This window comes from Staurois parvus, unplaced genomic scaffold (genome assembly GCF_062004578.1).
Source record: "Staurois parvus isolate SC_StPar_1 unplaced genomic scaffold, SC_StPar_1.0 ptg000636l, whole genome shotgun sequence".
Taxonomy (NCBI): Eukaryota; Metazoa; Chordata; class Amphibia; order Anura; family Ranidae; genus Staurois; species Staurois parvus.
This window is the reverse complement of record NW_028318432.1, coordinates 4,342,021-4,360,034: the sequence shown is the minus strand read 5'-3', so window position 1 is coordinate 4,360,034 and position 18,014 is coordinate 4,342,021. Positions and strand designations below refer to the sequence as shown.

At 41.6% G+C, this 18,014-nt stretch overlaps 1 protein-coding gene across 3 annotated transcripts in view; it reads right to left on the bottom strand.

Annotated features, from left to right (window-relative positions):
• The window catches only part of MLLT10 (MLLT10 histone lysine methyltransferase DOT1L cofactor), a 272,303-nt gene that overhangs the window by 240,281 nt on the left and 14,008 nt on the right, over window positions 1-18,014 (bottom strand). For 2 of the 3 annotated variants that reach the window (XM_089693742.1, XM_089693743.1), the window contains exon 2: window positions 372-451. The exons of the other annotated variant lie outside the window; for it this stretch is intronic. In XM_089693742.1, the coding sequence (XP_089549868.1) occupies window positions 372-451 (80 nt within the window). The remainder of the gene's footprint in view (window positions 1-371; window positions 452-18,014) is intronic. 3 annotated transcript variants of the gene reach the window in all.

The window sequence follows — 18,014 nt, the reverse complement described above, 5'->3', positions numbered from 1 at the left end:
GTAGTGGCTGTGTGCACCTAATACTACAATGATATGAGAATCAGGCTGTAAGCTGCTCAAAAGGCACAAGCAAGGGCTGTACAAAGTTCTGGCTGTGATGTAGGTGCTACCTAAATACAAGGAACAATTGTCGCTCATTCACACCACAGTGCAATTTCCTGGATTGAGTTAACAGTCCTCCTTCACAATGAATGGATTCTGCTGAGATAACGCATGCAAGGTTTTAGTATATTAGTGTGCACTTTCCCATTTATACTGCATCAAAAAAAGCATCTCAAATGTGTCCAAACCGGTCTGTCTGTTAAACGCGCATAACGCTTCGTCAAAAAAAAAAATGGCGGACCACAACAAAACCCTATCATAAAACTCACCACTCTGGCTGCTCTTTCCTGAGATTCACATTTTCGACAAAACCACGGTCCGGTTGGCACTTGCACGATGCCATAACAAGCTGTGAGACAAACACACAAAGTTAGTATAAAGATGTTAGCACAGAGGACATTGCAATGGAACATCACTGGATCACTCACACACAAGTACTAAGTGAGAGTATTTTAATACAACGCTCTCCTCCACCATTGCAGGTCACATCCTTCCTTCACCTTGTGTCAGCAGAGCTCTCACTTATCCTGCAGTTCTGCAGCTCCTTTCACATCCTGCACTATATTCCAGCTGGCGGATCAGCAGAAATAATCGCTCTGATATTTTTACTGCATGCAATATAAAGCACAGAGCTCCAAACGCAGCTTCCCAGCATGGATGTGTGCTCCAGAGGCTGGATCACCGGCAGCTGTATCCAAATCTTCCCACACAAGAAAGGATACACACAGGATTGCTGTGTGGAGGAGAGGAGGAGCGGCCAGACTATCGCACCTCCCTGTCATTCCTCTGCCTTCATACAACTCGGGCCAGGCACCCAGCACAACAAAGCAGTTGTCTGGCTGCCAGAAGGCAACCCATAATCTCTGTCAGGTAATGTGAATGGGGGGAGGGATGTCTGCTGAGAGCAGCCATAGAGGGATCCCTTAACCCTTCCACCCACTTTGCAGCCAGCTCTCATTTCTACCATTCAGACTGGAGATTTCCACCTTCTGATAAAACAATCCTGAGAAATATTCCTGGCACTCATTGGGGGCTGGATACAGAAACAAGCTTCTGCATGCACAAGCAGCTACAATGAGGCCATAGTCCATCACAGATGCCCACACAGCACTTCCAGCCACTTACAGACGGATTCTGCCCAATGCCTGCTGCACTGGCCAGGACAAGCATTTGGGGCCAACCCTCTCTTCCTAAGGTCCAAGTAGTACAATTTAACCACTTCAGTACCGGGCGCTTTTACCCACTTTCTGCCCGGGCCTAATTTCAGCTTTCAGCGCTTTCTCACTTTCAATTAAAATTGCACAGTCATGCAACACTGTACCCATGTTACATTTTTATCATTTTTGCACACAAATAGAGCTTTCTTTTGGTGGTATTTAATCACCAATGAGGTTTTTTTTTTATTTTTTGTTAAATGATAAAAGGTCGAATATTTTGAAAAAAAATGCCCCTTTCTTAGTCTGTTTTAAAATTTTGCAAATAAATAATCATTTTACATAAATTTAGGCCAAACTGTATTATGCCCAAATAAGGGCATAGGATTTAGTCTGTAGGAAAGTTATAGAATCCACAAACTATGAAAATATATATATATAGATCAATTATAATGTATTGATGGCCCATCTCTTTTCTTAAGGCCCAAAAATGCCAGGACAGTACAAATACCCCCCAAATGACCCCTTTTTGGAAAGTAGACAGTCCCAGATATTTAGTAAGAGGCATGATGAGTTTTTGGTGTTTGTAATTTTTTGTCACACTTTTTTGGAAAATGACATTTTAAACAGTTTTTCTTCACTTTTTTTGTCCTTTTTTTACATACCGTCACTAGTGCACTAATACAGTGTCATCGTATAATTGGTGTTGCAGTGATTAGGGACACTGACTGGTGACAGTATATTATGAGAGATTATATATATATATATATATATATATATATATATATATATATATATATATAATATTTTTTTTTTTCTCCCTTTTTAACATTTTTTTCAACACACTGTGACCAGAGCAATAGTGTTATCACAGTAACATTGTACTACTCTAGGGAAGTGATCAGGATTTTTTTTTTTTTTTCACATTACGATTGCTTATACCAGTGAATTTTACTGTTATAAGCAACCATTTTTACTGAATGAAATTGATTAATTCAGTGTAATAGTGTTTATTATTATGGTTAGCTGGGAAAACAAAAGTGCAGCACCAAAGTGATTAAGAATTGATATAATAATCTTATAATCAAAAACCAGAAAGTGTAAATAATATACATTTGACAACAATAACCCACAAACATGTGACTTTAAAATATGCATGAAAAGTCCCACAAACACATGACCCGTAGTTCCTGACGTCACACCGCCGCGTCCGCTTCTGGGACTGACGACCATCCTAATAAGTGAATGTCCCCACATGGGTAGATTTACACTCTGCTATACCTGTATCTTTGGTGAATGGATTATATGGATGGATAGAGGCTGATTATATGAACATATTACTACACTATATACCTTTTTCTGTTGCTCCAGTATGGTGAGCATTCCTCCTAGGCTTGATATATCGGTGGTGCTAGTGGCCCCCAGGGCGAGCAGAGGACTACAATGCGGATGGATTCCCATACTGTGATGCCCAGTCTGTGCTAAAAATGCAGTCTGCTGCCTTTCTAATGCAGCTTAATAGCTGGTGAGTGTGCAAAGGTGGTGGTTTGGATATATTTGGACTGTTGGATGAATACTACATATGGACGACTGTTGGGGTTATTATTTAACACTATGAAGAGTAACATGTTTGTGGGACTTTTTAAAGTCACGTTTTTGTTGGTTACTTTTGTCACATGTACATTATTTACACTTTCCTTTTTGATTATAAGATTGTTATATCCATTCTTGATCACTTAGGTGCTGCAGTTTTGTGATCACATTTTACATTGGGGTTTGTTTACCAAGCTAAGGATCAGGCCTGGTTAGTAAATGGATAGGAGACTGCCTTACCTTGCTTGCTAGCTGAGTAAATATTCCTTTTTTTTCCCCCTAGCACCGACTATTCCTTTTGAGTTTACATAATTGGCCACAGCTAATTACATGGTACAGATGGGCTGTGATTGGCCCTGTCTGTACCATGTGATCACTGTGACCAACCCCGGAGATCAACAGAATAGTACACAATGGATGGCATGAATGAAAGCCATCCATTGTATACAATGGTTATGTGATCTGCTGTGATTAGTCATAGTGATCACATGGTACCAGCAGTGGCCGGTACACTGATCGGTCATCCGCTGTGCATGATGGACACAGTGGGTGACAGATCGGGCCACAGCACGACCCGTTCCGGAAGATGTCTTATGATGGCCCCAGAGAGCTTGTCCCAAAAATGTAACCATTAATGCAAAAAATTCAATTATCATGGGCTAGACTCAACTATGTTGCTGCAAGTTATTATTATTATTCAGGATTCATATAGCGCCAACAGTTTACACAGCACATTACAATATAAAGGGAGACAGTACAGTTACAATACAAGAGGGTTAGTGCACAAATACGGCTACAATCATGCTACAAGCATGCTGGATCGGACAAAATTCAAGCTGTGAGTTGCCCAGCAATCCTGACAAATTTTGTCTTAATGGACTGAAACAGGTGGAAAATTATCAGCTGAACAGCAACTGCATCCTATCAGGTTCCATGGCTGAAACCATGGAGATTCCGAAACCCCCTCCCCCCCTCAAATTAACAATACAGCATTCTTGGCAAAATGCAGGTTCACATTCAAATACTGGAAATTGCATTGCAGTGATATGCACTGAAAAAATTACCGCATCTCAATGTCACTGCTGTGACTAAGACCAAATTAAATGACATTTGTTAAATTTCAATAAAGTTCTACCAAAAAAAAAAAAATGAAAGTGAAAAAAAATCTTAACAGCATGATGTGTTGTGCCATTTCTCCCAGCACCAACCTTAAAAAAAGCACAAGCACAGCTGGCAATCATTGGCAGCCCAGTTATGTAGTTTTTCAGTCTTGCAATCACTCAACCACCACTGTACAGCCTTCCACAACCAGAGCCCTGCACAACCAGAGCCCTGCACAACCAGAGCCCTGCACAACCAGAGCACTGCACAACCAGAGCACTGCACAACCAGAGCCCTACGTTGTCTCATCAGCTAAGAGATGGTTTCTGCTCAGGTGACATGACATACGTGTTTGCACACTCTGCATGTAACAACTGCTCCTTGTTCTGTCTTATGCTAAACACACATCAGAATATGAATTTTTTTTTTTTTATTAGTTTGCGACAGTCAAGGTACACGTACCTTTTTTTCCCCCACATGTAGTGCACCAGTTACCATGTGTCGAGGTGCCTTGCATCATATATGAGTTAGTAAGATGCACTGGGGTGCCAATTAGAATGAATGACACCTCATCGTACCTACAAAAAAATACAGGTTTTCGTATACTGCACACCAATGTGAATGGATCCTGAGGGTTCATGTCATTAGGTGTTCTAGTCAAGTGTGGAATTTAATATTCAAATGCATGCAGCTGCAATCAAATGGAAAATACAGTGTTTGACCTTTACTGCCTGCAGTTTGAATGCACCTTAAAGTGGTTGTAAACCTCAGACATGAAATATGAACAAAGTATATCCCTATACAGTGTGTGTTTGTCTCAATCCGGAGCACCAGGTGTCATTTCTGTCTGCTGCTTTGTTCCTTTGCTATCAGGCAACTGAGGTGCTGTTTTAATGTTCCCCCTAACCCCCGATTGGGAACCTAAACCGAAAGACATGCAGCTGCTCAGAGTTAAAACCCCCTGTTGTGTGTGGTGGCGGTACTGCCGCTGAACACAACACATTCAAGGTAATAGGGCCACACCACAAATGCATGTAATGCACGTGGTTGCAGCACAGTGGGTTGACCTTTGGAAGGTTAAGACAGACAGCGTAGAGGTGACAAATCGCCCTCCAGCCTCCTGTCAACCACCTTCTGAAAAGCAATGCACCACAGCTGTTCTTCAGAGGGGGGCCAAAGTCTACAAAAGAGAAAAAAATCCATTAAAAAAAAAAACAACATTTAAATGCCTACAGATACAAATGTTCTCTAATCTGTTCACTTGGGAATCTTCATACATTCCTAAAGTTGCCTATTTATTGGATATCACACCTTATCTACAAAGGTCTCTTAAATCTCAAATTAGATACAGAACACACTTTACTTAAAGCAAAACCAAACTGTATCTGAGCACCACAAACCAAAAATCCTATTTAATATTGAAAGTAAACTCCCCCATACAGTAATGTCTCCATGCTTTATTTTGCTGAGAACTATACCCCCTAGCATTTCTGGCCCTGGCCATCTTGAGTAAGGGCAGATGATTCATGTAGCATTTACTTCCTAGAATCCACCTGCCCTTAGCTCAAGCATGCCTTCCTCCACTCCTGAAGATTCCAGGGATGTATGACAGTAATTTGCCTAGGAATGGAAACCAGGAAGTAACTGAAGAAATGTTAAAAAAAAATTAAATTAGTTTAAAACAAGTAAATATGATCTACTTTCCTATCTATATACTAATACTAGCAACATAGGGACTAAAACAGTCAACGTTGACTGAGGGACTGAAGCTCCGCTTTAACTTTCTCTGTATGTAATGCAGTATTTTACAACTTCCAGCACTAATAGAACACTATCACGGTTAGGCCTTATGAGAAAAAACAAACCGGTTTTACACCCCGATCACATCGGGTGCGATTTGGCATGCGGTTTGCATGCCATGCAACTTGCAATTCATATGCCAAGCTGCACCCTATTGTCCGCTATTACAGCGGTCATATCTCTGCGGTTCCGACTTGGTCGTAGCCGCAGCACTTTCTAAAGTAGTACATGCACTACTCTTGCTGCGATTTGCATAGACATCTGTCAGATGTCTTGCAAATTGCAACTGAAATCGGCATGCCCCCCGATTTTGAAATCGTGTGACTTCACAGTAAGTCGCACTATTTCAATGTCGGCTTTGATGTGACCTTAAGGTAGAATGTATAACATGTTCCCATTACCGCTGCCTGATTCCGCCCTATCCCCTCCTTGTGACAGCAGTAGAGGAAGAAGTTCCCTTTACTAGCTGTCACTTTTTAACCTCTTTCCTGAACGTCAGCCCGCATTGATGGCCCGGTGATCGGTGTGTTGCCCAGACACGGAGGATCACATTACAGCTGTGTTCGGGCGATCACGTGATGTTCTACCATGTGACTGGTGTGACCAATCACAGCAGTCACATAGTAAGCATTGAAACTCAAAGTAAAGATCACTTTCTCTCTGCTCTCATTGTGAGAGCAGAGAGAAGCAATCCTACAGTGTGTGAGTGTACAGCAGCCTGTCAGGCTACTTGTACATTCACACACTGCAGTGCCAGCCACCCCAATTTAGTGCCCCATGTGTCCCTAAACACTGCCCCACAAGGCCCATAAGAAATAATGCAGGAAGACCCCATCATATGTCCCAGTGCACACAAAACACCCCCATACATCGTACCAATGTCCTGATCACCACCATACCCCATAGCAGTGTCCTGATCGCCGCCATACCCCATACCAGTGTCCTGTTCGCCGCCATACCCCATACCAGTGTCCTGATCGCCGCCATACCCCATACCAGCGTCCTGATCACTGCCATACCCATACCAGCGTCCTGATATCCGCCATACCCCATACCAGCATCCTGATCACCGCCATACCCCATACCAGCATCCTGATATCCGCCACACCCCATACCAGCATCCTGATCACCGCCATACCCCGTACCAGCATCCTGATATCCGCCACACCCCATACCAGCATCCTGATCACTGCCAGGGTCCTGATCAGGACATAGTATGGGGGTGATCAGGACACTGGTATGGGGTATAGCAGTGATCAGAACGCTGGTATGGGGGTGATCAGGATGCTAGTATGGGGTATGGGGGGGTGATCAGGATGCTGGTATGGGGTATGTCGGTGATCAGGACGCTGGTATGGGGTATGGCGGTGATCAGGATGCTGGTATGGGGTATGGCGGTGATCAGGATGCTGGTATGGGGTATGGCGGTGATCAGGATGCTGGTATGGGGTATGGCGGTGATCAGGATGCTGGTATGGGGTATGGCGGTGATCAGGATGCTGGTATGGGGTATGGTGGTGATCAGGACGCTGGTATGGGGTATGGCGGTGATCAGGACGCTGGTGTGGGGTATGGCGGTGATCAGGACGCTGTTGTGGGGTATGGCGGTGATCAGGACGCTGGTGTGGGGTATGGCAGTGATCAGGACGCTGGTATGGGGTATGGCAGTGATCAGGACGCTGGTATGGGGTATGGCAGTGATCAGGACGCTGGTATGGGGCATGGCGGTGATCAAGATGCTGGTATGGCGGTGATCAAGATGCTGGTATGGTGGTGATCAGGATGCTGGTATGGGGCATGGCAGTGATCAGGACATTAGCACGAGATGGGGCGGTGATCAGGATGCTGCTACAGTGTATATAAAAAGTCTACACACCCCTGTTAAAATGTCAGGTTTCTGTGATGTAAAAAAATGAGACCGAAATAATTTCAGAACTTTTTCCACCTTTAATGTAACCTATAAACTGTACAACGCAGTTGAACAAAAAACTGAAATCTTTTAGGTGGAGGGAAGTAAAAATAAAAAACTAAAATAATATGGTTACAAAAGTGTGCACACCCTTAAACTAGTACTTTGTTGAAGCACCTTTTGATTTTATTACAGCACTCAGTCTTTTGGGTACGAGTCTGTCAGCACATCTTGGCTTGGCAATATTTGCCCACTCTTTCTTGCAAAAACACTCCACATCTGTCATATTGCGAGGACATCTCCTGTGTACAGCCCTCTTCAGATCACCCCACAGATTTTTCGATCGGATTCAGGTCTGGGCTCTGGCTGGGCCATAACAAAACTTTAATCTTCTTCTGATGAAGCCACTCCTTTGTTGATTTGGATGTATACTTTGGGTCGCTGTCATGCTAGGAGATGAAGTTCCTCTTCATGTTAAACTTTCTAGAAGTCTGAAGGTTTTATACAAATATTGACTGATATTTGGAACTGTTCATAATTCCCTCTACCTTAACTAAGGCCCCAGTTCCAGCTGAAGAAAAACAGCCCCAAACCATGATGCTGCCGCCAACATGCTTCACTGTGGGTATGGTGTTCTTTTGGTGATGTGCAGTGTTGTTTTTGCGCCAAACATTTCTTTTGGAATTATGGCCTAAAATTTAACCTTGGTTTCATCAGACAATAACACATTTACTCACATGCTTTTGGGAGACTTCAGACCAGTTTTCTTCTCATTTTTTCATCAATTTTGGAGGGACGTCCAGTTCTTGGTAATGTCACTGTGCCATATTTTCTCCACGTGATGATGACTGTCTTCTCTGTGTTCCATGGTATATCTAATGCATTCTTTTGTACCCTTCTCCTGACTGATACCTCTTAACAATGAGACCCCTCTGATGCTTTGGAAGCGGAGGACCATGGCTTTTGCTGTAGGATGCGACTAAGAAAATGTCAGGAAGGACCTACTAGAACAGCTGAATGTTATTTGGGGTTAATCAGAGGCACTTTAAATGATGGCAGGTGTGTACTGACTCCCATTTAACATAATTAATAATGTGATTGCTTAATTCTGAACACAGCTACCCCCCACAAAAGATATCAGTTTGATGTTCAACTGATTAGTACAGTTTATAGGTCACATTAAAAGGTGCAAAAAAGTTCTGAAATTATTTAGCTTTGTCTCATTTTTTATTACAGAAACCTGCCGTATTAAACAGGGGTGTGTAGAATTTTTATATCCACTGTTGCAGCGTCCTGATCACCGCCATAACTCATGCTAATGTCCTGATCACCAACATACCTGCGTCCAACATAGCGTCCTGATCACTGCCCTATGCCATACCAGTGTCTGGCATTTAGGATCTCAACTAATCAATTTTCAAATATATATCCTATAGGTTGTAGATTCTATAGCTTTCACACAGACTAAATAATATAAACTGTTTTGGGTTACTTTTACCCAAAAAATATAGCAGAATACATTTTGGCCTAAACGTATGAAGAAAAATTATCTATTTGCAAAATTATATAAAACAAAAACTAAACCAAAAAATTTGTTTGTTTTTTTTTTCAAACTTTGTGGTATATTTTCATTTATATAGCAAAAAATGAAAAAGCCCATTGGTGATCAAATAGCACCAAAAGAAAGCTGCATCTGTCTCAAAAATAAATAAATAAATAAAAAAGGATATAAATTTCATATGGGTACAGTGTTGCATGACTGAGTAATTTTCACTCAAAACATGATAGCTGAAAATTGGCGTGGACTGGAAGGGGGTGAAAGTGTCCGGACTTGACCACGTCATTTATCCACAGTGTTCTGTGAATGAATGGACTACAAGTCCCGAGATCCTTAGCGGATGTTGGCTTGTAGTTCCCAATGAACTAACACGGCGCTGTGAGAGCGGTAGTTCATGGAGTCTTCCTGTCAGAAGTATCGGCTTGCCCTACAGGATATATGAGCAAACAAATATACTGACAGTCTGCAGGAGACCTGCATGGCATCAGTTATCTGCTGATCGTTGGTGCAATGCTTTACAGGCTCCTACTACAAAACAATAATTGTAGAAAGGTGAACTTTTACTTTAACACACAAATTCTAACCCCTAAATAACACCAACTTCAGGATGGTAAAAAATTAAATAGATGAACTGTCACATGTTCATTTCACGCAAAAAGTAAAAATTGACAACTTGCTGACACTTATGTTTGTGAACTGAAAATTTTTAGTAGAAACTTAAGAGATAAAGATATTAGTGGCGTTATAAAAATCAATATTAGTGAATCAAGCCTGGCATACAAGGTGGTATTAAAAATCAGCTTGACGATACAACTGAGCCTAAGAAATTACCCATTTCTCCTAAAATAAATTAATGTACACACACAAACACATACTTACTATATTGTCAAAAGTATTGGGCCAGCCCTCCAAATCATTGGATTCAGGTGTTCCAATCACCTCCATGGCCACAGGTGTATAAAATCAAGCCCCTAGGCATGCAGACTGCTTCTACAAACATTTGTGAAAGAATGGGTCGCTACCAGGAGCTCAGTGACTCCAAGCGTGGTACCGTGATAGGTTGTCACCTGTGCAACAACTCCCTCTGTGACATTTCCTTGCTACTAAATATTCCACGGTCAACTGTTGGTGGTATTATAACAAAGTGGAAGCAACTGGAGACAACAGCAACTCAGCCATGAAGTGGTAGGCCTCGTCACATGACAGAGCGGGGTCAGATTTGAATCTGTTATAGCTGCAAAGGGTGGGCCAACTCAAAATTGAACCCTACGGACTAAGGCAGGGATGCCATTAAAGTTCAAGTGCGTGTAAAGGCAGGCGTCCCAATACTATTGGCAATATAGTGTATGTATGTATGTATATTTTATTTATTACAAGTACTTATATAGAGCTGTCAATTTATGTGGCAATTTACATATATATATTGTACATTCACATCAGTCCCTACATTCATACATACACATACTAGGGCCAATTTAGACAAGATCCATTTACTCTACCAGCATGTCTTTGGAGCGTGGGAGGAAACCAGAGTACCCAAAGGAAACCCACACAGGCATAGGGAGAACATGCAAACTCCAGGCAGGTGGTGCCGTGCTTGGGATCTGAAGTACTGCCAAGCGGAAGTGCTAACCATTTAGCCACTGTGCTGCCCCAGTATATTTATTTTTTTAAATATATTTATTTTTTAACCATTATAGCTGCATGTCTACTGTACAATGCAAACAAGAGGTCCTTTATGGCTTTAATCCCAACTTAATCTGGCCATACACTGATCCAATTTTGGTCAGTAGAGCACAGCCTGGCCCAGTTTCAAAAAGTGTGTGGCCGTTCCAGCTCGACAAAAGCCGATTGATCGATTATTGTTGAAGGGTCATGCTGGAAAACCAGCAGTTTATTGGTATGACAATGGAGAGAAGGGGGTCCGACTGTCAGAATACAAATTCTCAGTAGGGGGATTCTTCCATCCACCTAATTTGTGTGGCTGGAGGAATGAGTTTTACTTTTGTTCTTCATTCAGCCTGTCAGTTAAATGAAATAAATAAATCTATCTTTCTTCAGCCAGCTGTAGACAATACTAATTCTGACAGACAAGTCCTGTGATTTTGTGTACGGTAAGCCATCAGGTACATCAAATCACTAAGAAATTCTTTAGCACTGTGAAGAACTTCAGTGACCAACAGACAAAATATAAACAATACACAACCCTCTACACAGTGTACTTGCCCCTATCCAAAGCACTGAGTGTGATTTCTGTTACCTGTCAGTCACTTTTGACAGCTTTTCCAGACAACAAGAGATAAAAAGGTGAGGGAGCTCCAATACACAGCCTGTGATTCATATCCTTAGCTCTGCATGTTTTGTGTACTGTGTAAAGGGGTGTGGGTCACTTCCCTCCAATCAGGGCTCAGAACTCCCCTCACTGAGATATGCACTGTGGGACTTCAGATCCCAGCCCCTTGCTGTCACAGCCAAGAATAAATCCTTTGATTTGTGTGTTTTAAAACAATCTACAGAAGAGATGGCTGCAGATAAACAGGTTCAGCATATGTAGGAGGATTTGTTTAATCTCTGTGTATCATTTGAGGCCAGTCACTTCACTGGGTATATGTAAGGATTTAAAAACACTTTAAGCTGGACATAAGTTTAGATGGTTCAGCAGGGACCAGATGAATTTCAATCCATATGTAGGGCAGCACAGTAGCTAAATGGTTAGCACTTCCGCCTGGCAGTACTAGGGTCATCGGCTCGAATCCCAACCACGGCACCACCTGCCTGGAGTTTGCACGTTCTCCCTGTGCCTGCGTGGGTTTCCTCTGGGTACTCCGGTTTCCTTCCACACTCCAAAGACATGCTGGTAGGTTAATTGGCTCCTGTCTAAATTGTCCCTAGTATGTGTATGTATGAATGTAAGTTGGGGACCTTAGATTGTACACCCCTTGAGGGTTAGGGACTGATGTGAATGTACAATATATATATGTGTAAAGCGCTGCGTAAATGAACGGTGCTATATAAGTACCTGAAATAAATAAATGTGTGGCCGCCCAAGAGAGGACGATAGTTAGATCAGCTTCTGTTAAATGGGAATGTAGAAAACGTCTTGATCAGCAGCTGCAGCCAATTAAAGCAGTAGTAACCACGGCTTACTGAATTGTACCTACAGGTAAGATTATAATACTGTTTACCCATAGGTACAAGGAAGATCTCCCAAACGAGTACCATTTAGGAGATATTCATTACTTACGCAGCCAGTGACATCACTGGCGCATGCACACGGTTTTCTGAAGGAACGGCGCGCGGTCCCTTCAGAGCGCTCTGCTGTGGCCACAGCTCCTGTGTGCATGCGCACGACTGACGTCATCATGGCGCAGCCACTCAAATGGCTGAAGCCTGCAAACCAGGAAGGAAGACCAGGTGCTGAAAGAAGACTGGTCAGCGGCGACACCGCGCCCTTGGAGGGCGCTTTAGGGTGTTTAGAGGCACCAGTGCATATGAATGGCATAGATCACAATGAAAGACGCAAGCTGACAATGCTACCACAGATATGAATCTATGGTTAGTGTGGTCAGCTCTGAACAGAAAATCCTGCAGCATAGAAGAGACTGACAGGATCACCAGGTATTTATTCTGCACTTACATTTACAGCATGAATATTTAAAAAGCTGCAAAATAATAAAACATAATTGAAGAAGAATGCAGATTAGCAGTTGCATGTTTTCGGTGAACATAAGAGAGACAACACCGTTACAGACAGGCCGCCCTGTTTCTCTTTCCATCGGTGCCATGGTGGGGGATATTACCGCTGTCTCAGAGCAGTAATCCAATTTGCTTCTCCGCTGTGGCCCAGTATTCCTAAACATTCTTTGGCTCTAAAAGCGATATCAGTGGGCTCATGACAGAGCCAATTTATGTCTGGGAAGGCCCGATCAGATCGAAGCAAAACTCTGAGTGATAGAAAACCGCACGAATGCTCAGAGGTAACGTCACCCACAGCACAAGCCATAGGCCAATGCTCTGGGAAGACCGGCGTACTGGCAGAGCTGGACTGCTGGAAGTCCAGGGAAAAGTGCCAAAAAACATAGTGAGGCAGCTGGCCAGGTCTTGGCCCACAAGTTGGTCGACACTGTTTATACTCTCAGAAAATATCAGAAGCCGATCTGCAAACAGCGCACAGCTGAACCTACAAAATGATCCATTGCTAATAAAATATTTATTTTTACCATTACAGCTGTCCAACCCGAGTACAATGCACAGTCACCTGTTCCACGGGAATGACAAGTAAAAGATATGACACTAACAATCATGAATATAAGCCAAGGAAGATAAAACAGTGGCTGCTGCCATTCCTCGGGGCCTCATTTATTCAATAGCCCCTGCCTTTAAAGCAAAGCTCCATCCATTATAATGTGAATCATACATATGTATACAGGACAGAGGTTACACAGCCGAGTTTACTATTAACAATCCAGAGGGTGACAATGTCTGCAGGGAATGTTAATCCACAGAGGACATCATCAGCTTTCATTCTGCCGTCTGCCAGTTCCAAGCGTCAACCAAGAAAAGGAGAGAAATCAAACATGTAAATGACAGTTAAAACTGAACTCCGGGGCAGTTGTTCATTATGACCATAACAGTCCCTAGGTATATTTTAACCAAGAAGTGCTTTATTTATTTCTTTACATTTTTAACAACTTTTTCATTTTTGAAAATGTACCCTTATGTAGTCTGTGACGTCATCACGTGCCTTGGGAAGTACAGCTCTGGACAGGTATGTAGATGAAATATCAAGTAAACATCAGCACCACTCCTGCTCACTGCAACAAACTATAATTCCAATAATGCAATAGGAATTGTCGGTATCAGTAGATGTTAATGTAGATGGGACTGGAGTTTATTTTTAAGTTGATCCTATCCTTGCCTGTAGCTGTTAATGGAGATAAATGTGGGTGGGAACGCCAACATTCCCACCCACATTTATGCCCATCAACCAATTAACAATGTCTGACCTTAAAGCTTACTGGCAAAGCAAATATGGTCCAAACACAAGAGCCATGTGATTCTTACTCGAATCTTGAGGTTCTTTGTGTATTTCTTCCAGATCTGTGCAGTAATCCAGTGTGAAACTTGGCCTGTAATAAAGACCAGTCACTGCTGTTCTCTCGCCTTGTGCAGGAGGACTGGTCTTGACTCCACCCCTCCTGAAGTATTCTGCAGGCAACCGGTAATAGGTGGAGCCTGCTGGGTCCTTCCCACAGCTCTGCAGAGGCTATGTACAACACAGGGATGATGTCACTGCTACATTTAGCAGGTAATAACTTTGGTTGTAAACTAATTAGGTGCACACAGGGTGGATAAAAATCAATGATTTTTAAAAACAAAAAAAAAAATATATAAATAAAATCAGATTTTTTTTATTTAAATCTGATTTTTTTTAATAAAATGCTTTTTGGAGGAAAATATATTACCATCCAAAGGTTATTCCATCATGAAATAAAGATTAGTTTTGTAATTATGTAGAATAAGGCTGTATATGTTTAATGTTTTTTGGTAAATAAATTCCATGAATCCATTCACAATGTCATGCTCTTCCAGAGGTTTTTCTAAGATTATTGGGCAGTTTCTCTGCCTACAAGATATTATCACAGATGATTGGTTTACTTTGCAGTTCTCAAAACTGAATTTGACTCAGCGGAGACCACATGCCTCTTCTTCACAGCAAAAATGGTATAACATGAACAGAGTTAAGAAAAAGACCTTAATCCTAACTTCTACAAACCTATGAATACAGAATCAACCCCTTCAGTGCTAAGTTTCAAGAAGTTCAGTGAATAGAATATCAACAATATTTTTCTGATTGTTTGGAGTGGAATAGATCTGCACAAGAAGAAAGTGAAACTAAGTGTGAGGAGGAAGGGGCTGACAGTCCAAGTTTCTTAAAATATATATATTTTGTTTAGCCGAATTAGTTAACAAACATGGATGTTTAAGCAAATAACAGATGCTGGAATGTTATTGTTTCAGTTGAATAAATCTATTTAAATTGTTATTATTACGGGAATGATTATTTTTCTCCTTCCTAAGTACAACAGAAAAGTTGTCCAAATATGAATGATTAACCTATTAAACTGGAGATAAAAAAACTAATATGAAAAGTTGTTACTCTAAAAATCTTCATCTACTTGCATATTAAAGTTATACCAGCAAGAATCAGTCTTTATGTAGAAAACTAGGATTTAAATCAAGCCTTACTGACTAGTGATTTAAATCGTGATTTAAATCGTGATTTAAATCAGTTTGATTTAAATCAAATCCACCCTGGGTGCACACAAAGTGGATTTATATTTTTGTGTCTATTAAATTGTTTATTTAACCTAAAAATGTTTGGGCTCGGAGTTCAACTTTAACCTTGTCTATAGTGGTTAATGAGCATAAACATCGTCAGGTTTTGCCCAATTTTTAACTTTTCCTATTGCTATCAATGGGAATAGATATAGGTGGGTTTCTGGCCAGTCCTACCCTTGCCTGGAGTCAGAGACACCCGGGTTCTCCCTCTGCAGAGACCAGTGAAGTAATATCGCCACCACTGTTACCACTAAACTACTATGGGGAAATTACAAGGCAAGACTGGTCCCCGGAAATTCTGCATTCCAAAAACGGTTTGATCAGTGGTTGCTGCTTTGATTGAAAAAGACCACCATATATGTTTGAGATAGGAACAGACTTCACAAATAAGGATTACAAATTCCTGGCCAGAGTATATCTTTAAAAAACACCGGCCAACATGAAAAGCAGAATAAACATAAATCTTACACTTACAATGTAAACACCTTACAGGAAAAGTTCTGCAGATACTGCAACAGATCTACTATTAACCAGAAAAAAAACATTACTCATTCGCTATATTATGTTGTGTATCTGCGGTTTCTGATAATGGACATTCACTTAATTTTATACATAGCCCTTTGGTGATATCAGGCGCCACACTTCAAGAAAGTTGAGCACCACTGTTGTAGAGATAGTTACATAGTTAGTCTGGCTGAAAAAAGACAAAAAAAAGTCCATCCAGTTCAACCATAGAAGAAGAAAAAAAAAAAGTTATAATCCTATACCCAGTTGGTCCAGAGGAAGGCATAAAACCCAGCAAAGCATGATCCAATTTGCTCCTGCAGGGAAACAAATTCCTTCCTGATCCCCCGAGAGGCAATCGGATATTCCCTGGATCAACTTTACCTATAAATGTCAGTATCCAGTTATATTCTGTGGGACGGAGTTTGCAGCACTGGATGGGTGGAAAGGTAGGAGACACCAGAGAGCGGAGTATACAACTTCTTGTATAACAAGGAACTAACAGAGGCCTCACTTCGAAAGTCAGCCGCCATGTCTTTAATACACACTGGGAAAAATGATTTGAACAGCTATATTTATAGTAACATACGTAAACTACCATAATCCTGTTTCTAGCCAACACAATGTTACAGTTAAATAGAACGACAATACATTAGGAAACAGAAACCAGAACACAGACAGTGAGAATGTATAATTACCATCTGGAAATAATTACATTTTACCAAAATTAAGAAGAACAATAAATGCTGCAAACATTATAAAATCGGCTCAGCATGCTAACACTTTAAAGATGTTCAGGGATAGAAAGGTTAAAATTTAAAAAAAAAAAAAATGTTTTTTTAAGGCAAATCATAGCCAAAGTTCTTTTGCACTTTGTTCTGCACTCCAGTGATCTGTATTCAGCCCGCCGTCGGCTGACGTCACCCAGCCAGTCCAGACTCTGGAGGGTTCCAATTTTAATATTGGGATCCACGAACATGTCTGACTGGCAGCTGGCTCAGCATCTCAGCAAGTGTATGGGAGCACGGACATGCCAGAAAAGAAAAAAGCCTTCCCCAAACAGTTGTCACAAATTTGGAATAGATACTTTTCTACGGCCCAGAATTAAAGTGTTACTAAACCCACAACAGTAAAATCAGTCTGTATATGCAGTAAAGCATGCTTGTTATACTCACTGTGGAACCTAAGGGGTTAATCCTCTGCATTGTATAAAAAGACAGTTTGATCCTTTCTTCTCTGTTCCTCCCCTTTTCAAGCAGCCACCTCTTAACTCCTGATAAAACAGACTGAACCATAGGCATTTGCAAAAGCTCAGTTTGGTGTGTACTGCTAGAGAGGTTTTTTTTTTTTGGGGGGGGTGCATGTGATTTGGCACAGGGCTAATCAGCACTGTCCAGACAGAGGTCAGGGGTTTTGCATCCTCCTAGGGCAGAAAGAAAACTCCTATAAGCTTTAGCTAGTGCTGGGCTGGACACTGATAGAAGTCACAAGATTGCTCTAACTTCTGATGAGAAAATGTATTTAGCAGTTTATATTTACTAAAACAATTGCACTTCCATGTTCTGTGTACTGTGGGAGACCGGATATAGTGGATGCAGGGTCCTGGTAACTCTTTAAGCAGTACCCTTACCTGGAAATACCTGAAGGCAATACATTTGGAGGATAGTCCACATAATTCTGCTCATATAGTGTAAGGCCTCCTTCACACGGACAATTACCTGCAGAAACTGGATTCCAGCGGCAAGAATCAGGTGATACCATGACTGGAATGACAGGCATATGCAAATAGTACCAGCCAATCAGTCTGTTCAAAGCATTGACAGGCTGACAGCAGCAGTTGCTGTATGCATGTAGCCCCACACTAAGAAGTTACCTTCTGGTTAGGGATGGATGCCCAAGCCTGGATGCACATGCCTGCGTCCAGGTTCACATATCCATTTCTATCCTCAGG